General features: G+C 39.3%; 1 protein-coding gene across 1 annotated transcript in view; it reads left to right on the forward strand.

Annotated features, from left to right (window-relative positions):
- Nucleotides 1–2524: 2524 nt before the first annotated feature.
- LOC118157755 (kinesin-like protein KIF2A) overlaps nucleotides 2525–21024 on the forward strand; it is a 61907-nt gene continuing 43407 nt past the window's right edge. Inside the window, exons 1-11 of the mRNA XM_035312220.1 lie at nucleotides 2525–2539; nucleotides 4820–4984; nucleotides 5389–5443; nucleotides 7672–7794; nucleotides 8313–8413; nucleotides 12296–12391; nucleotides 12878–12932; nucleotides 16222–16384; nucleotides 20172–20262; nucleotides 20405–20468; nucleotides 20861–20952. Of these exons, the coding sequence (XP_035168111.1) occupies nucleotides 2525–2539; nucleotides 4820–4984; nucleotides 5389–5443; nucleotides 7672–7794; nucleotides 8313–8413; nucleotides 12296–12391; nucleotides 12878–12932; nucleotides 16222–16384; nucleotides 20172–20262; nucleotides 20405–20468; nucleotides 20861–20952 (1020 nt within the window). The remainder of the gene's footprint in view (nucleotides 2540–4819; nucleotides 4985–5388; nucleotides 5444–7671; nucleotides 7795–8312; nucleotides 8414–12295; nucleotides 12392–12877; nucleotides 12933–16221; nucleotides 16385–20171; nucleotides 20263–20404; nucleotides 20469–20860; nucleotides 20953–21024) is intronic.

Here is a 21024-nt window from a genome sequence, read left to right on the forward strand (position 1 = left end):
GTCAGGTCCACCCCTCGATCACGAGCCCATCTGTATGTTGCATCTCTACCTTGATGGCCCGAGGTTTCATGGGCCCATCGAGCTATAAATAATTCACCCTTATGTTGCCAGTCCAGGTCCACCTGAGCCACTTCAATCTTAGCAGCCTGATCCACCTGCTGGTTGTTTTGATGTTCTTCAGTAGCCCGATTCTTGGGCACATGAGCATCTATGTGGCGTACCAGGTTCTCTACCCGGGCAGCAATATTTACAGCTCGTAGACAGGGTTTGGAATACCCTCTGTAGGGGCAACTTGCACTGTTGCAGCTTGTTTCTCTGGCCCAGCCACAGGAGCTGGAGCAGCTGCAGGAGCTGGAACTGGAGCGGCTGTAGGAGCTGGAACTGGAACGGCTGCAGGAGCTGGAGCGGCTGCAGGGGTTGGAGTGGCTGCAGGGTCTATCGTAGGGGTTGGTGTGGCCGTTGGGCCTGTCACAGGACTTGGAGTTGCCGCAGGGTCTGTCACTCAGTTCATAGTAGCATCAATTGCAGCTCGATAGGCATAGGTATAGGCCCCAGCACGCTACAGTGAGTTGTGTCACTTTGGAATTGCCAGAGTCATGACACCCTTTTTTCAAGCATTCTACCAGTTTTTTAGGATTTTGCAGTTGTTCAGGGGTGAATTTCCAAAACATCGGAGGTGCCCACTGCTCTAGAAACCTGCCCATATCCTCCCACACTCCCTGCCACTCACAACTATCCCACCTCAGGACAGATCTCTGGATGAGATTCCTAAGTAGTTGTTTAAGATTAAACAAAACCTGAAGCGCATTCAGGAGACATAACAAGAACATGCTGGTCTGAACATCCCAAGGATATTCAACATCTTGGAGAACTATCGTAGCTAGCAAAAGCATTGTGAGCAATTGTGAGGGAATGTTTATATCCTTGAAGAAGCCTATTAAAAGTAAATTGGATCCCTTTCCATGTGAAAGCAAACTGTGCTTTATCCTGTTCAAGGAGAAGAATCACGAAGAACATATCTTTAATATCTAAGGCAGCCATCCAAGGATAGGCAGTGCCTTGTATCAGTGTCACTATTTCTGTCATGTTTGGAACTGTGGCAGTCAAAGATGTGGTGTTAGCATTTACCTGTAATCTATTGTAAAATGCCATTGCCTGTTCGGTTTCTTTACTGGCCACACTAGTAGGGTTATTGTAGGGTTAATTGTAGGGTTAATAGGTCCTTTTAATAATGCCTCTCTCTTCCAATTCTGTTACCACCCCATCAATCCCCATAAGTGGGTAGACTTTGGGATGGAGGTGTGTTTTGGTATTATAAGTTAATTTCTAGGTCACCTCAGGCAATTATTCCACACAGGGAGATCCCAACAGTTAACTGTATCGGAGGCCGAAGTGAACCTAACTAGGAATGAGTGGCAAAAGCACCCCATTGTGACTGGCCCGGAAGCTCCGTGCATCCTTGGCATAGACTACCTCAAGAGAGGGTACTTCAAGGATCCAAAAGGGTACCAGTGGGCTTTTGTCATAGCTTCCTTGAGCATAAAGATTAAGCAGCTGTCTGCCCTGCCTGGTCTCTCAGAAGACCCTTCTGTTACAGGATTGCTGAGGGTTGAAGAACAACAGGTGCAAATTGCTACCACAATGGTGCACTGGCAGCAATATCATACCAACAGAGACTCCCTGATTCCTATCCATGAGTTCATCAGCTGGAGAGCCAGGGAGTGGTCAGCAAGACTTGCTCACTCTTTAATGGTCCCATATGGCCAGAGTGAAAGTCTAATCGAGAGTGGAGACTAACGGTGAACTATTATGACCTGAACGAAGTCACGCCACCGCTGAGTGCTGCAGTGCCGGACATGCTAGAACTTCACTACGAATTAGAGTCAAAGGCAGCCAAGTGGTATGCCACAATTGATATCGCTAATGCATTTTTCTCCATCCCTTTGGCAGCAGCATGCAGGCTACAGTTTGCTTTCACTTGAAGGGGCGTCCAGTACACCTGGAATCGACTGCCCTGGGGCTAGAAACATGGCCCTACCATTTGCCATGGACTGATCCAGACTGGAACAGGGGAAAGCTGCACTGGAACAGGGGAAAGCTCCTGAACACTTGAAGTACATTAACGACATGATTGTGTGGGGCAACATGGCAGAAATTTTTGAGAAAGGGAAGAAAATAATCCAATTCTCCTGAAAGCTGATTTTGCCATTTGCCTTTGACCTTTTGAGTAAGGTCAAAGGACCTGCACAGGAGATACAGTGTTTAGGAATAAAATGGCAAGACTGAAGTTGTCAGATTCCAATGGATGTGATAAAAAAAAATAACAGCTATGTCTCTGCAAAGTTTCAAAAAGGAAACACAAGTCTTCTTGTCACCCCAACTGCTGGTGCTGGGCAGGACTTTCAAATGGAGGGTCCACTCTATACATCATGCAACTGATGTTATGTGGAGTAAGGGTGTCATACCTATCACACAACAGGCTCGAATAGGAAATCTCAGTCACCCAGGAATCTTGGAAGTGATCATGGACTGTCCCAAGGTCAGGGACTTTAGAATATTGCTAGAGAAGTAAGTGACGTGTTCTGAAGAGGTCTCAGTGTATAGTAAACTAGCAGAAAATGAGAAGCAATATGCTCTGTTCACTGATGGGTCCTGTCATATTATGGGAAAACATCATTGGTGGTAGGTTGCTGTATGGAGTCCTACACAAGTTGCAGAAACTGCTGAAGGAGAAGGTGAATTGAGCCAATTTGAAGAAGTGAAGGACATCCAGTTGGCTTTAGATACTGCTGAATGGGAAAATTGGCCAGTGCTCTCTCTCTATACTGATTCATGGATGGCAGCAAATGCCCCGTGAGGGTGGTTACAGTAATGGAAGCAGAGCAACTGGCAGTGCAGAGACAAATCCATCTGCACTGCCACATTGTGGCAAGATATTGCTTCCCGGGTAGAGAACCTGGTTGTAAAAGTATGCCACATAGATGCTCACGTACCCAAGAGTCCGGCCACTGAAGACCATCAAAATAACCAGCAGGTGGATCAGGCTGCTAATACTGAAGTGGCTCAGGTGGATCTGGACTGGCAACATAAGTGTGAGTTCTTTATTATTTTATTTTATTTAACCATGAATGTGAAACATGCTGCAATCAAGCAAGTCAAGAGGTTAAAGCCTCTTTGGTATGGAGGACAATGGCTGAAATATAAATACGGAAAGGCATGGCAGGTTTATTATATCACACTCCCTCAAACCCGCAATGGCAAGTGCCATGTGCTTACAAAGGTGGAGGCAACCACTGGATGGCTGGAAACATATCCTGTGCCCCATCCCATTGACCACAACACTATCCTGTTTTTTGAAAAACAAGTCTTATGGCAACACGACACCCCAGGAACAGTTGAGTCAGACAGTGGGACTCATGCCCAAAACAACCTCATAGACACTTGGACTAAAGAACATTGCACTGAGTGGGTGTGTCACGTCCCCTATCATGCACCAGCCTCCAGGAAAATCGGGAAAATTGAGCACTATAATGGACTGTTAAAGACTATGCTAAGAGCCATGGGTGTTGGAACATTCAAACATTGGGATGCACATTTGGCAAAGGCCACCTGGTTAGTCAACACTGCCAACCAAGCCGAATCTGCCCAGTGAAACCTGTTATGTACTGTAGAAGGGGGTAAAGTCCCTGTAGTGCATGTAAAGAACATGCTGGCAAAGGCAGTCTGGGTTTATCCTGCCTCAGCAAAGACAAACCCATTGGTGGGACTGCTTTTGCTCAGGGACCTGGGTGCATTTGCTGGATAATGCAGAATGATGGGGAAGTCTGATGTGTACCTCAAGGGGATTTAATGCTGGGTGAGAATAGCCCATGATTTGAATTGTATGATGTTAACTGATGTATGATACTGTATGTCATCACTACTATGGTTGGTGTATGCCATATTAATAGTATCACAGTAAGAGAATGACAAATAAATTTTGATGGAACCAAGCAAATTGCAGTGGTGATACAACTGGACAAGTGCAACAGTATTGGAACCAGAGCTGGCCTCTGCATGGAACAATCCAACACCATTCATCATCTTTCCTGCCCTGATGGGCTGCTATGACAGATGGAACCAAAACTCATGGACTAAACAAATTCAACGGACATTTTAGAGGGATGACCTGTTGTTGTGGTTTAACCCGGCTGGCAGCTAAAAACCACACAGCCGTTCGCTCACCCTCCCCCCTCCCTCTCTGGGATGGGGGAGAGAAACGGGAAAGTGAAGCCTGTGAGTTGAGATAAAGACAGTTTATTAAGATAGAAAATAATAATAATATGTACAAACAAGTGATGCACAATGCAATTGCTCACCACCCGCTGACCGATGCCCAGCCCAACCCTGAGCAGCCCGGCCCCAACCCCGGCTAGCCACCCCTATATATTGTTCAGCATGACGTCAGATGGTATGGAATACCCCCTTGGCCAGTTTGGGTCAGCTGTCCTGGGTCTGTCCCCTCCCAGCTCCTGCTGCACCCCCAGCCTGCCCGCTTGCAGGACAGTGTGAGAAGCTGAAAAGTCTTTGGCTTAGTATAAGTACGGCTCTGCAGCAATTAAAACATCGGCATGTTATCAGTACTCTTCTCATCCTAATCCAAAACATAGCACCCTACCAGCTACTAGGAGGAAAAATAACTGTCCTAACTGAAACCAGGACACTACCCCATCCCACCAGCAGGGAGTGAGCGAAGTGCTCTGTGGTGCTCAGTTGCCTGTTGTGTTAAACCATAACATCAGGTTATAGAAATAACAGATTGTGAGGTAAAAATTGAGAGGATGAATTTGTTCTTAGACTCATCTTTTTATATTCTTTTAAACAGATTGACCTGGAGAGCATATTTTCACTTAATCCAGATCTTGCACCTGATGATGATACTGAACCTAGTCCAGAGACACCACCACCACCTATTCCATTAGCCAAAGTAAATAGAATTGTGAAGGTTGGTAGTACCTATGTAACATGTTCATATTAAACTTACAGGACTCCTATAATTTTGTTATGCTTTAATTTTATATCTAATTTTTGTCTGTGGAGCTACTTGATAAATGTGTTCCCCATTCACCATAGGTAAAAAAAGGTTTCTAAAAATTTTCTAAGAAAAGGTTTGTCAGGGAGGGAGTTGGGGACTAATATTCATATAAAAAGGTATAGTTCAAGGAAAAATATGTAAAAGGTTGATTTGAAAAAGTACATATAGCAGTCTCCACCCAATGCTCTTCAAGGAGGGATTTGGAAATAATTACCTCTCTGCATTGCTGATGTTGTGTTAGAAACAGAGGCGGGGCTGCAGTTTACATTTTCAATAATAAGGTGATCGAATAATGGAGATTTCTTTTTTTATAGAGTCGACAAACTGTGGCACCTATTAAGAATGATACCTCTGCTAGAGATAACAGAGGTAAATGTTATATCTTTCAATTTTAAGGAAGCAAATATATGGGAACATTTTAACCTTCTGCTCATCTAAAATTCTTTAATAAAACTGCATTTTTAATTCAGTATGCACGCATGTGATGTAGAAGGCACAGTACATCATTCATAGAATTACTTCTATGTGTACTTAGGAAGGGATACTGTATGAATATTATTTATGTGCAAGTTTAAGCAATATAGCATTAGGAAATTTGTGAATTTGTGAATGAACTGAAGGTACAAAAATTTGAAGTTAATTATCCTACAATAAATGATGCGTGGACTTTTTCGAATTAAAACATCCTCAGTTTGCTTTAGCTTGAGTGTTTCAATATACTATAAGGAGTGCACTTAGAATTCTTACTCTTTCAATTTTAAAGCTTAATTTTCTAACAGTCTGTGTGTAAACATTAATTCAAAGAAAATTTAAACCCTACATGTTATTTCCCTACAGAAAAATGTATAAAAAATGTGGTATTATCACAGGAGGATAGGTGAAATGAAGTATGTATTAGATGAATACAGATGTAATGCATCTATAATATGAGAAGGAATAGATATTGCTTAATGTTTTCATTTTCTCTCCTGTATTGAGCATAATTATCTTGTATGGCAATGATTCTTTCAGACATTAATCTAGTGCCATTTGTGGTGGTTTTACTCAGGTAGGCAGCCAAGCTCCACTACGGCTGCTCTCTCACTCCCCCTCCTCAAAGGGAAAGGGGGAGAAAATACGATGAAAAGGGCTCAAGGGTTGAGATAAGGACAGGGAGATCGCTCAACAATTATCATGACGGGCAAAAAGACTCAGAACAGGGAGATAGTAAGATTTATTGCCTTAATTAATAACAAGCTAGAGAAGCAAGAAACAAAGGAAAGAAACCAAAAACGCCTTCCCTCCCATCCACCCTCTTCCACCTCCTCCCCCCGAGTGGCACAGGGGAATGGGGGTTACAGTCAGTCTATAGCAATTCTTCGCCACTCCTTCTTGGTCACTCTCTTCCCCTACTCGACTGTGGGGTCCCTCCCACGGGATTCAGTTCTTGCTGAACCGATCCGGCGTGGGCTGCCCACAGGCAGCAGCTCTTCAAGAACTGCTCCAGATATGGGTCCATACCACGGGGTCCATCCCTCAGGAGCAAACTGCTCCAGCCTGGGTCCCCCACGGGCAGCAGCTCCTGCCAGGTCACCTGCTCCTGCATGGTCTCCTCTCCACGGGCTACAGGTCTGGGCCGGAATCTGCTCTGGCAGGGGTCTTCCACAGGCCGCAGCCTCCAGTGGTGCAGGTCTACCTGCTCCACCGTGGTCTCCTCCACGGGCTGCAGAGTGGAACCCTGCTCCACCGTGGTACTCCATGGGCTGCAGGGGACTTCTGCTCCGGCGCCTGGAGCACCTCTCCCCCTCCTTCTTCACCGACCTTGGCACCTGCAAGGCTGTTTCTCACTCCTCTCACTCTCCCAGCTGCTGTGTGGCGCAGCATTTTTTTTTCCTGTCTTAAATATGGTCTCACAGAGGTGCAAACAACATCACTTATTGGCTCAGCTCTGGTCAGCAGTGGGGCCCTTACCGAACATGGGGCAGCTTCTAGATCCTTCTCACAGAAGCCACCCCTATGCCCCCCTGCTACCAAAACCTTGCCACATAAACCTACTACAATCCTTTTAATATGGTGTCAAAAACTGATTTTTCACTTGTAGATTGAGCTGCACTTGTCTGCCTTTCATTTCTATCTCTCTATTCCTCCAGATATTGTAGGCCTCCAGATATTTTATTGTGTGGGACAATTTTCTAATTTCTAGAGACTGGGAAAGAGCAGGGTAATTTTCTTGCTGTGTTTTTGGGCATAATCACAATATAAATACAATTGCAGCACTTAAGGACTGCATATCTCCAAGTACATACTTCAGTCTATGTACATAATAAGTTGTACTAATTCTGTAGTAGAGTATTTAAAAATATGCATGGGCAGCATTGGTATTTCATGTTGTGTTGGTATATAACACTAGGAATAAAAAAGGCTGCATACCAAATGTTTTTAATGAAATTTGACTTTCCATCTATATGACAAAAAACTTTCCATATATATGGTCCCCCCTGGGCCCTGCAAAAATGTTGTGTCTCAAAATGGTCCTTGTTTTATCTTGTCATACTAAAACACTTCAAAACTGGATAGAAATGTTATTTCTAGATCAGCTTTGTGCTTTTCGTCTACAGTGGTTGATTCTGCACGTGCACGGCCCACTCAGCTTCCAGAACAGTCTTCCTCCTCACAACAGAATGGTAGTGTTCCAGATATATCTCCAGTTCAAGCTGCAAAAAAGGACTTTGGACCCCCTTGTATGTAAACCATGTGTCAAAGATTCTTTCATTCTTGGCATTACATGTACATTCTCTTTGATTATGTTGTTTTCCATAAATGACAAATGGTCTATATACACAATTGTCTGTAGGCTTCCTTACAAAGCTTTTTCAGAGATCTGGGGCACTAGTATTTATAATTTGTTTTTCCTTTATATTTTTAAACCATGAATGTGTTTTGTTTTAATTTGCCTGGGCTTTCTTTTAAAACAAACCAAGAGTTCACATGTATCTGTTCAAGTGTTTTTTGAGGGCCACTGTCCTTACACTTTTGGTTGTGTAATTATTGTCCCATTCCCATGATTTAATTCATTTATTCTATACATTTTAAAAATTAAATTGCTGTAATTATTTTGTACTAATACTGATTTGCTTGAATATAATTGATATAAATGCATTCTAATTGTTGATAAATTAATATATTTGAAGTGTAGTGTAAATACTAAATCCATGCATGCAACACAGAAAATATTTTAAATTATATAATTTTCTCTAAGCATTTAGAAAATCTAATTGTGTGAAAGAAGTTGAAAAATTGCAAGAGAAACGTGAAAAACGAAGATTACAACAGCAAGAACTTAGAGAAAAAAGAGCTCAGGTCAGTATTTTGTGCTTAGATGGTGCTTTTTGCATTTTTAAATACTTCTTATGAACTGATAAACTTGAAATTAAATATTTTCATCCTGCATACAAGTTTGACAAATATTTTTGTCAATATTTTTGGTGCATAGTTGCACTTCTCTGATAACTATTAGATGTTTTCCCCCCTCTTTTGCTTTCTACAGAAATAATTACTTATTTTTCCATGTGTTATTTCAAAATCAAGTGCTGCTGATGGCTATTTCTCAGTGAAAACATATTGATTTTAAAATGATCAAGCCTTTGGCTTTTAGATAGGGCTTTTATTCTACAGGTGATATTTCAACAGTATAAATTGTTCTTTATGATCTTTGATGCTTTGTAGGAGAAGTATGTGAGGTTAAAAAAAAACTGTTCAAACTTGAAATCTGTTATGAATTTATAGTTTAGCTTTGCATCATGCAGGCAGCTTGGCAGTGAGTTGTTAGAAACTTTTGTGAAAGAAATGAAGCTGCTAACCCTGTGAGAAAAAGATCTCTTGATATTAAATTAGTTTCTGTCACAAAAAGCTTTAGCAAAACTAGTAGTATGATCTTGTTGGCAAGCTTGCGTGTATGTGTTAGTCTCTTTAAAGAGATGCTACCAATGCACAACTGACTTGAGAAGTACCACCACTGAGTAAATAATTCAGCCAATTTACTTCATGCTTTAATGATGTTTATAAGCTGACCTAAAATGACCTATGTAGAATTCATGTTCTCAAATTTAAACAAATGCAAAACATTAATATGTCTTTAAGTGCGAGGGGAAAAAATGGTTTATATCTTAAAGATTCTTTGATATGGTAGAATACCTAAAGTTTTCTCTTCAGCACTTCTGTGAAGACTCCCTTTTCACCTGAGTCTTAAACTTCCGCATGAGAAGGTTCTGGTTGTCTTGATGACCTCTACCTGTGCTTTCTGGTGCTTTGTGTAGTCTGTTGTGAAATGCAACAATAATTAGGCAACTGTCTTCTAGTGGACAAAACCTTTAAATAAAGAAGAACATTAGGCAAATACTTTTTCCATAATAAGCAGCTCAATTTTAGAGGTAACATTTCATCAGTAATTCATTTTGTATGGACTTACTGTAAGTAGTTTTAATTTTACTGTAGTTAGGATTAAGATCTTGAAGGTGCAGTCAAATTCTGATTAGCAGGGTGCAGTGTTTTTACCCTGCTGGGCAGCTGAACTCTACCACAACCACTCTCACACTCACCCTTCTCAAATGTAAAGAGGGAGAATATAAGATGAAAAGAGCTCTAGGGTTGAGAGAAGGACAGGGATATCTGCCATGGTACACCATGGGCTGCAGGGGGAACAAACTGCTCCACCATGGTCCTCTCTACAGGCCACAGAGGCACCTGGAGCACCTCCTCCCCCTACTTTCTGTGCTGACCTTGGTGTCTGCAGGGCTGTCTCTCACTCCTCACTCTCCCAGCTGCTGTTGCATTGCATTTTTTTTTCCCTTTTTTAAATATGCTCTCACAGAAGTGCAAACACCATTCCCATTGGCTCAGGTTGTTCTGAAATGGTGTAAAAACTCTCAGGAAAGACATTTGAGTTATTCTGCAGCCTGCCCAGCCCAGTAGCTCTGGCTTAACAAGGCCTAGGGAGGCTCCATGCGTGAGCTCTTACATCTCTTTTCACTATGGTAGTTGTGGTTCCAGATTTACGGATGGTAGGGCTTGTGAGCCTGGATGTAGCATACTGTATATCCTTGGGATTGCTTCTGCTTTTAGGGGCATCTGGGAGTACTGGAAAAGTTTCCAATGCATTCAAGTCACCATAGGAGTTAACTTAGGACCACTAGCCTCCTTTAACCATTTCAGATCCCTTTAGAGATGCTGGAGTACCTGCACTGTGCTCTGCAGCATTTTGTATCTGTATAATAGAGTCTATCCATTTGTTTGTTGGACTGCCTTATGTCAGATTAAGAAGCATTGACTGCAATGTATTGTCCTGGTTTTGGCTAGGATAGAGTTAATTTTCCTCCTAGTAGCTGGTAGAGTGCTGTGTTTGGGATTTAGGATGAGAATAATGTTGATATCATGCTGATATTTTAGTTGTTGCAGAGCAGTACTTATACTAAGCCAAAGACTTTTCAGCTTCTCACACTGTCCTGCAAGCGGGTAGGCTGGGGGTGCAGCAGGAGCTGGGAGGGGACAGACCCAGGACAGCTGACCCAAACTGGCCAAGGGGGTATTCCATACCATCTAATGTCATGCTAAAAAATATATAGGGGTGGCTAGCTGGGGTGGGGGGCCAGCTGCTCAGGGATAGGCTGGGCATCGGTCAGTGGGTGGTGAGCAATTGCATTGTGCATCACTTTTTTTGTACACATTATTATTATTAGTACTATTATTATTATTATTTTCCTTTCTTTTCTGTCCTAATAAACTGTCTTTCTCTCAGCCCACAGGCTTTCATTTCTTTCTGATTCTCTTCCCCCATCCCAGAGAGGGAGGGAGGAGGGGGAGCAAAGGGCTGTGTGGTGCTTAGCTGCCAGCCGGGTTAAACCAAAACATGTACTGTTGTTGTGCATTTGTTTGGTAGTGTTTCTTTCATGTGAAAATTCTGACAAAAGGTGGGAGTCATTTCTCTTCCTTACAAGTAGATGTGTAGTGAGTCCTTGTGGTGGTTTTGCTCAGGTGGGCAGCCGTGTTCCACCATGGCAACTCTCTCACTCTCTCTCCTGAAAGGGAAAGGGGGAGAAAATACGATGAAAAGGGCTCAAGGTTTGAGATAAGGACAGGGAGATCGCTCAACAATTATCATGACAGGCAAAAAGATTCAGAGTAGGGAAATAGTAAGATTTATTGCCTATTAAAAAGTGAGAAACAAAGGAAAGAAACCAAAAACACCTTCCCCCCATCCACCCTCTTCCACCTCTTCCCCCCTAGTGGCACAGGGGAACAGGGGAATGGGGGTGGTAGTCAGTCTATAGCACATCACCTCCGCCGCTCCTTCTCGGTCATTGTCTTCCCCTGCTCGACTGTGGGGTCCCTCTCATAGGATACAGTCCTTCGTGAACTGATCCGGCGTGGGCTGCCCACAGGCAGCAAGCAGCTCTTCAAGAACTGCTCCAGATTCGGGTCTGTACCATGGGGTCCATCCGTCTGGAGCACACTGCTCCAGTCCGGGTCCCCCACGGGCAGCAGCTCCTGCCAGGTCACCTGTTCCTGAGTGGTCTCCTCTCCACAGGCTACAGGTCTGGCTACAGGTCTGGCCTGGAATCTGCTCCGGCAGGGGTCCCCCACAGGCTGCAGGTTCCTTCAGTGCAGGCTGCATAGGCTGCAGCTTGGAACCCTGCTCCACCATGGTACTCCATGGCTGCAGGGGGACAACCTGTTCCACCATGGTCCTCACCACAGGCCACAAGGGAACTTCTGCTCCCGCACCTGGAGCACCTCTCCCCCTCCTTTACTGACCTTGGCACCTGCAAGACTGTTTCTCTCTCCCAGCTGCTGTTCCCCAGCAGGTTTTTTCCCTTTCTTAAATATTCAATCACAGAGGCGTGAACATCGCTTATTGGCCTGGCTCTGGTCAGCGGTGGGGCCCTTCTCTAACATGGGGCAGCTTCTGGATTCTTCTCACAGAAGCCACCCCTATGGCACCCCCGCTGCCAAAACCTTGCCACATAAACCCACTACAGTCCTTAACTTAAAAGTATTTTCTATTATATGGCAACCAAAAATTGTAAATAGAAGTTATATAGTTGCTTTCCTTTATGAGCAATAGATTAGCTTCATCAGAACATCAGTGAATGTATATTTTATTTTTCTTTTAAGTAAATTTAGAAGGCATTCAAATTAATCAATTTCAGGCAAAAATGTAAGAAATTTTGTTGCTTACTTCCCTAGGATGTTGATGCTACAAACCCAAATTATGAAATTATGTGTATGATAAGAGATTTCAGGGGAAGTTTGGAATATAGACCACTGACAACTGCCGATCCTGTAAGTACCCCAGGCTATGTGGAAATTTTTTGTCTGTATGTTTTTCTGTGTTTTTTTTTTTTTTTTTCAATGTATGAATATACTTCTGCCTGTAAACATAAAAAATAAGTAGCTTAGTGTATATTAGTATTCTTTATAGCATGGGTTTATTTTTTTCAGAATCCTTAAATGACATTATCAGACCATTTCCATCAATAGTGTATCCACCCTGTTACAGCTTGATTTGCTTACTGTGTTGCAAGATGTACCATGTACTCTACAGGATCAGATCACTATCTAAAGGGAGTTTGGTTATTCTTAATGTATGGTTCTCCCTTTCAGTTTCTTGGTTATTGTGCAAACACAGTGGGCTTTTATACATTCAGATGACTCCTGAATTGGAAATTTCTTCATTTAAATGATTGGTTAATTAATTCAAAAATAGAGGTAAAATATCCTGTAACTGGAACTGAGGTATAGTTCACTGAAAGATTCTTTCCTTTATAGATTAATGAGCACAGGATATGTGTTTGTGTACGAAAACGACCACTCAATAAAAAAGGTATGACTGCTTAAGATTTTCCAGAATTCTTTCTCTGAAAAGCTGCTTCTGATAGTAATATTATTTGTATTGAAGAGATCTAGAATTACTGATCAACGATGAAACTCTGTTGTACTAGACAATATTTATGAGAGATACAATTCATAGTTTTATCATAACCTGGATAAATAAAGACAAGGAGAAAAGTAGTTTAACTGTCACTATTAGGATCATCATTCTTTTAAACTATATTTTAAGTAATCTCCTGATTGGTGAGCTACCCAATGAAAGCTTTTCTACACATTTTTTTTCTACACATATTTTTTTATATATTTTCAAGTGCTCTTGAATGAGATGTTAAGGGAAAAAATCAGGTGGTGCCTAAATGTTGGTGTCCTGTGAGATGTTAGGTACCCAAGGGTATTCAAGACATCCTATGGTTAGTGGATTACAGACAAACTGGAGACTTGCATCTCCTGGAACTGCAGCTCAAGGCTAGGCTAGATAACCTAGAGCATATGAAATGGCACTAAACACCTCTTTTTAGGTACTAGAATCACTCCCTAATGATGTTTTTGATATATGAGTAGTATTACAACTTACTTCTTACTGCCTGTTCATTAGGCTGGAGTCTGTATTCCAAAAAACCTTTAGGTTTTCAACTCCAGTTAAATCCCAATCTTTACATGAAGTTCTTTACTTCAGTGGGAAATTAAAAATGGCAAATGTTTGGAAAAATAGTTGGAACCTATCTGAATTCAGCACTAATTTAAGCTGATTTTCATCTTGAAAGTTGTTTCTTTCCTTCTATTTTTGTTATATATTATATATATTTTGTTATATTCTGTTTAGCTAAAGGACTCAAAGAGCATCACTCTGGCTCTGAAACAACATGGAATACATTTAGAATTTTTGTACTGTCAGAACTACATATTGAGGATTATCTGGAGCAAGCATATCTAGAGGGATATGGGAGAATTGTATAGGAAAGGGACAACATATGTTGATGTCAGTATATTGTTAGTTTTCTTTTCTGTAACTTTGCTTTCCTTCCATGTTGCTGCTGCTTCTACATTATTTTTTACTTTTTTTTTTTTTTAGTTTCCCCTATTTTTTCTTTTATTGATCTGAAAGGAATGCATAATCTCAAAAATTGGTTGTGGAACTATTTTTGCACAACTTGTATAATAAGGGCATTCAACACACAAATCTGGTAGCAGTTCAATTTCTGTTTTAGCGTTGGAAGCTATCTGTAATAAAATGACTTAGAAATCTTATACATTTGGGGAAGAACATTACCTTCTACCTGCATAGAAGGTGAACAAAGTGAAATTATAGTAAATGAAAGCAAGTTGTCATGAAGCATAAGTTGGAATACAGAAGTGGGATTTGATTCTATGCAAGTTAGTGGTTAGGAGCTATTAAGAAAATATTTCTGAGGAGTTTGTAGGAAGATGAGCGTCTGAGTAAAACTGAGGTTGGCACTAGTTATTTTGTATTTTTAAGAATAAGATATAATAAAAAGGTATTAATGAAATAATCTGTGCTGGGGAGGAACCGTGAAGATAATCCAGTACCCCCATGATACAATTTTCTGAAAACGTACTTTATTTCTGAGAATTCATAAGAAGCAGTATGCCACATTTTAAATTTGAAGAGTATGAAAGAATCAAAGATATTAGTAACCTTCCGAAGGGGGGGGTGGTGTTTCCTTTATTATTGCAATAATAACACGTCAAAATATTACCTTTCCTTCTTCATGTTCTGTATTTTGAAGTTCTGTAAGGTGTTCAAATCATTTAATAGAAATCAAGTATAGAAATCAATTTCTGTCAGTCTCATGCACATGCAAAATTATCACCAAAGAGTTCAGGTGTTCTCAGCACCAATTATTTTGTGGATTGACTTTGCAGGAAGTAGGGCTTCAGATTGATATTTTAAGATTTTATTTCAGTGGCATATATTTAGAATTGGGAAATGTATGGTGGGTTTCAGAAACACTATTCCAAATTTTTATCAGCAAGTAATACAGGTTGTTATAACAAATAGCTGGGAGCAGGTAAATGTCTTATTCCAAACAATTGTTTAAGAAATATCAGCTTTTGACTGCTTTAACTAAAAAGCTTTTTCTGTAAATAAGCTACTTTCTTTCATATATTCCTTTTCACCACTGTTCTTTATTTCTTCTCTGTGATTATTGCAGAATAATTGTATTTTATTTTATTGCAGTGTAGTTGAAATTTTGATTATATTGTGACTTGAATGCATACTGGTGTTGGTGTGTAACGTCATACAATGGTAACCATTGTACTGTTTGATCAGTGTGTTAACTGATGAAAAGATTTCTATCTGATTGTGTAAAGGTACATCTAATTCTTGAACTGCATGGCTTAAGAAATTTTGCATATAAATTTAAGTAGGACACATTAGTGATCTTGGCTGTACACACAAAGGATCTTTATTTTTGTGCATATCATGAATTGCTGGGTTCTCTGTATTTTGCTGACTCATATCTCCTACAACAATTAGCCATAAATTGTAGTGCTGTGTAGTAATTATAACCTGGGAACTCTCAACTGAAACCGCTTCTAGATGGCTTTTGTTCTTTCCCAGTGATAGGAAGCATCATTAGCATTTTCAGCTTTTTCTGCTTACAAGATAATTTTTAGAAAGGATTTTACTGTAGAGAAATTCTATATTAAAGACTTGCACATTAGATTCCAGAAGGAATATACAAATGGAAATCTCTAAGTAGAATGAAAGCAGTATTTTCCTTTTTGGAAACTGTGAAAGTATTATTATAACTTTAGGATTTAAGGAAAATAAAAAGATAAAATTTTAAAATAAAGAAAATTCTTCTAAGGATGTTAATTTCTTTGTTTTTTAAGTTGGACAGTCCAAGCAATAGTAGATTGCAGTGTCCAGTTTCTCCAGTAGAGAAGTTATTTATAATAACTCACAGGATATGGAAGTAATCTATAAAAGAGTTTATAAGCTCTAGGAAAAGAAATCCATTGAAAGTGTAATTATAGAATACATAACAAGCTAAAATAAATGATCTTTGGTTTTCTATTCAACTTTGTAACACCTCTCTTTAATTTCTAGCAGTTGGTAGAATAGGATGATTAGACTTCCAAAATGAAATCTGTTACTTAGTAGATTATTAACTAGGTATTAGAAGCCCAAGTTCATTGCACTGTTGTTACTTGGAGGAGCTGTGTTATCTGAGATGTTATAGGAGTGTAAACAATGAAAAAAAAAATAAAAGGTGTGTTTCTAGATAAATATATATATTTCACTTATTTTATAGAAACTTTAATGAAAGACCTTGATGTAATAACAATTCCTAGTAAAGATGTTGTGATGGTACATGAGCCAAAACAAAAGGTGGATTTAACAAGGTACCTAGAAAACCAAACTTTTCGTTTTGATTATGCCTTTGATGACATGGCTCCTAATGAAATGGTTTACAGGTATGTGTATATGCTTTTTTTTTTGGCAAATCTTTTTTCTCATTTATCTCCCATGTCAGTAACTGTGGGCTTCCCTTGGTCATAGACTTGACCCCTATTTTCTGTTTTCAGATATATATATATATATTGCTACCTATATTTCCTTATATTTTAACTGTGTTTATCCTGAATTTTTAATCTGCAATGTCATCTCCACGTCTGTTAAACTCAGTCCTGCTCTCAGTCCTTCTCTAAGCCCTGCCATGCCAGACTCGTGTATTGCCTGCCTTCTCAGACAGTGAATATTTGGAAAACTATATTGCCACTCCATCTGCCACAGCATTATTTTCTTATTGATTAGTATGTACGCAGCACATGGAGCATGCTTTTGGTCTTCAGGAAACTTGGATATCCAAATAGCTTGCAGTTTGGATATAAAATAATTAACTGATAGAAATAAATCAAAAAAGTTTTGAAAAAAGTACCAAAAAAAGAGCAATATTTTTTCCTATTGCTAAGATTCCTGAGCTAATTTGTCTGTTGCAAGAAATCTGGCTCATGTAACATGGACCTACATGGGAGCTAATTTATCTTGCTCAAAGTGCTGTAGCCTTCTGATTTAAAAAACAACATCAACAAAGGCACACAGACCCAAGATATTTGGATCTCCTTTTTTCCTTTATTCTTGTTTTATTTCCACGGTTAACACAGAATAATGCACACAGCACTTTGTAATACTTGTTTAGAAGTAACTGTTTGTCTTGTACCAGTCACTGAATGTATTAGATAAAATAGTAGGCAAGGTTAGACAGCATGATAGGTCATAATTTTGGAATGCAGTGTAAATACAGTGAAACTTTTGTTGATATTAGAAAGGAAATTGATGAAGATAACTTTCCTTATGCTTGGAAAATGCTTCCCATAACCTTAAGGAGTAGTGACAGAAATATTTTAATTCTTGTTTTTAATCCAAAAGCTAGGAAGTGAAAGTTGTCATTGTATCCTGGTTAATGCTGGATGCTAATGTGCTGTTGGTAGATAAAAGAAAATGCAAAGTAAAAGATTAGTTAAAAGTCATTGAAAATGAAAACTTGTGTCTTATGCTTGATATAATTAGAAGGAGAGCAAAAGGCAAATCAGTTTAGTCACAGAATGGCAGAATGGCTGAGGTGGAAAGAGACCTCTGAAGATCATTTAGTCCAACCTCCCTGCTGAGCAGGATCACCTAGAGCACATTGCGCAGGATGGCATCTAGGCGGGTTTTGAATATCTCGCGAGAAGGAGACTCCACAACCTCTCTGGGCAATCTGTGCCAGTGCTCTGTCACCCTCACAGTAAAGAAATGCCTTCTCCTAATCAGCTGGAACCTCCTGTGCTTCAGTTTGTGCCCGTTGCCTCTCGTCCTGTCGCTGGGCACAACTGAAAAGAAACCGGCTCCATCCTCTTGACACCCTCCCCTCAGATATTTATATACATTAATGAGGTCTCCCCTCAGTCTTCTCTTTTCCAGGCTAAACAGGTCCAGTTCTCTCACCCTGTCCTCATACGACAGGTGCTACAGTCCTCTGATCATCTTCATAGCCCTCCTCTGGACTCACTCCAGTAGTTCTATGTCCCTCTTGTTCTGGGGCACCCAGAACTGGACACAGTACTCCATGTGTGGCCTCACCAGGGCTGAGTAGAGGGGGAGGATCACCTCCCTTGACCTGCTGGCAACACTCTTCTGAATGCAGCCCAGGATACCATTGGCCTTCTTGGCCACAAGGGCACATTGACGACTCATGGTCAGCCTGATGTCCACCAGGACTCCCAGGACTCTCTCTCTGCAGAGCTGCTCTCCAGCAGTCTGTTAGTTTAAGAGGCTTTCATTAGTGTAAAATGCAGCAAAGCTATGCCCTTGGAGATTTATCTCTAATGTTTGTCTATTGGTAGCATCTTTTCTTTCTTGATACAGAAGAGCTGTGGGAGAGCCATCTGGCTGGTAATGTGTGCCTCTTGCAATTTCCTCCAGCATAACAACCAGTTCTTTAATCTCTATCCTTCCTGTTATTCCTCATTTATCTTTGCGAGCACATCATTTAATCGTGAAAGGTATTTTTGGCATACAACATTATCATATTTTTGTATTCATTTTCTTCTGGATTATTTTTATTAGTTACATAATAAATTAATGGTAATACAAGAAAATATTAAAAGATGATTGTATTCATACTGAAATAGTAAGTCTCTGGCCTATGTAGTAGTACAGGTTGTTTTTTCATCCTTCAGATGACACAATATTGATTATTATTTGAAAGATAGTTTGTTTCAAGTTCTCCTTTAATAACAGAATTGAGAGCAAGAACAGGTATCAGACTGGACTCTCACAGTGGGGAAAAAAATCCATTTTTCTTCAGTAAGCTAAAATTACTTGCTATATTTCTATATTGAAATACATTTTTCAGTTTGTCTTGGAGAAATCTGCTACTCTTTTTTTTAGCATTTTTATTTTGCCTAAGCTGTATTGTAGTTACAAGTTTTCTTTAATATTAAAAAAAAAAAAAGCTAGTTTGCATGGGTATGCATTTTGAATATTTAAAGGAGAAAAAGTTTATATTTTTGAAAGATCAAGATTGCAAACAATGGTTGTAGTAGAAGGAAATTTGGACTGTTTGGGGCTTGGTACCATTTGGAGTTATATAATGCTTTATGAAAAATTGTCTGGATAATATCTTTTAAAATAAGGCAAAATACAATCATAAGTCCCTTTTTTATAAATCACAAATCATTTCAAACTCAACTAAACAGAGATAATGGAGTATGCTTATTAGGTGGATAGGTTTCTTGAAATTTATATTTCAAATATAAAAAGAACAAACAAAAATATAGGAATATCATCTTGAGGACAAAAGTATATGCTTGGAGGAAATTAAAAAAAAAGTTTTGTGTTTGTTGCAAAGTGGAATGAAAGGAGCTTGTAACATCTCAGTGTTTCTATAAGCAATCATTCCTTTTTCTGTCATTAAACATACTTTATGAATAAACACCTGGAGGAAGTTTAGAGACTGTTGCAGAGACTCTTATCATCATTATTTAATAGAGGTAACACTCCATTAGGTTACCCTTTGCTTTTTGAGATTTTCATGAAGTAACGTTGATAAGCAGCTAGAAGTAGGAGCAATAACTCTATGCATTTTTTTAAAGTAGAAGTTAATGCTTTAAAATAGAAAAATGATACCTTGGTTAAAAAAAAAATGACATCAAATAATATCTCAGGGATCACTAGATTTTTCTATTCCGATGAGCTTGGTTATACGTTTTCTTGATCCTTTTCTTAGTGTATGTATGTTCTCAAGATATTAAGAAATGCAATGTTGTTTTGGCCACCTATCTTAGAAAATTAATCTTAAAAGCTGTTTTGAAAAGGAAAAAAATAAAAAAATATTAAAGTAGTATTGGCAAAACCTATCTATTCTACTGTCCTACTTCTGTATCTTCTAATGCTATGTCCTTTAGGTTCCTTAGGGAACTGCAGACTCCATGTAGTAAGCTGTGCTGTGTTGCATTATTAAAACAAGTTTTTTGTTTGTTTGTTTGTTTTTGCTGTTGTTGTAAAATAAATGGGAGACACCTTGTAGCTTTTGTTTAATTGTTTAGGATATTTTAATGCCTTAGAGCTGTGTTAGCCTCTTTGGTTCAGGAATTAATTTGGAGATGTTCTTTGACCTCTCAAAGTACGAACCAGTTTTGTCACTTGTGGCCACTACCACATGGACACTATACATTTTAAAGTATTTCAGCTTTTGCATACTGTGTTTTTGCATTTTAGGTTTACAGCTCGACCATTAGTGGAGACCATATTTGAAAGGGGAATGGCCACTTGTTTTACATATGGGCAAACAGGAAGTGGAAAAACCCATGTAAGTATTTCTTCTACACATCAGCAATACATTTAATTAAATTTTAATAAGTAACAAATATGTAAGCTACAGTTTTGTGATTTTTATTGTGTATTTTTTGTGTTTTTTTTTGTGTTTTTTTTTTTTTTTTTTTTTAATTTAGACTATGGGTGGTGACTTTTCAGGAAAGAACCAAGATTGTTCAAAAGGAATATATGCACTTGCAGGTGAGACTTTATTGGTCTGTTGGCTTTTTACAAATTAATTGAGGTCAATAAATTTACGACTCTATATTGTACAGACATCAGGGTCTACATATTTTGCATTACAGTGGAGCTTTAGTAACATAAAAAGTAGTTCCTAGATGTGTAGTCTTTACATGGTAAAGTAAATGTATATATAGATTATTTTTAAAATGTAATAAAACTGATGATTAAGTTTATCATTTGGGGTCTTCTTCAACTTCCAATGGCAGTTTAAACTTCAGTGTTTTAGACTTGTTTGACTGACCATATCTGTTATACTTGCAAATTATGAGAGATGCTGTATAATGGACTATTAATATATTAACAGGTTTATGCTAACTAGATTTCTTTTTATTTTGGAAATATATTCACAGCTCGAGATGTCTTTTTAATGCTAAAGAAGCCAAACTATAAGAAGTTAGAACTTCAAGTATATGCAACATTTTTTGAGATATATAGTGGTAAGGTAAGTACCAGTTCTTTTTATGAGGAAGTGCTTTTTCACAAACAAGATTGTGACCTTGTTACACTTTTTTTT

This window comes from Oxyura jamaicensis, assembly GCF_011077185.1.
Source record: "Oxyura jamaicensis isolate SHBP4307 breed ruddy duck chromosome 10 unlocalized genomic scaffold, BPBGC_Ojam_1.0 oxy10_random_OJ72041, whole genome shotgun sequence".
Lineage (NCBI taxonomy): Eukaryota > Metazoa > Chordata > Aves > Anseriformes > Anatidae > Oxyura > Oxyura jamaicensis.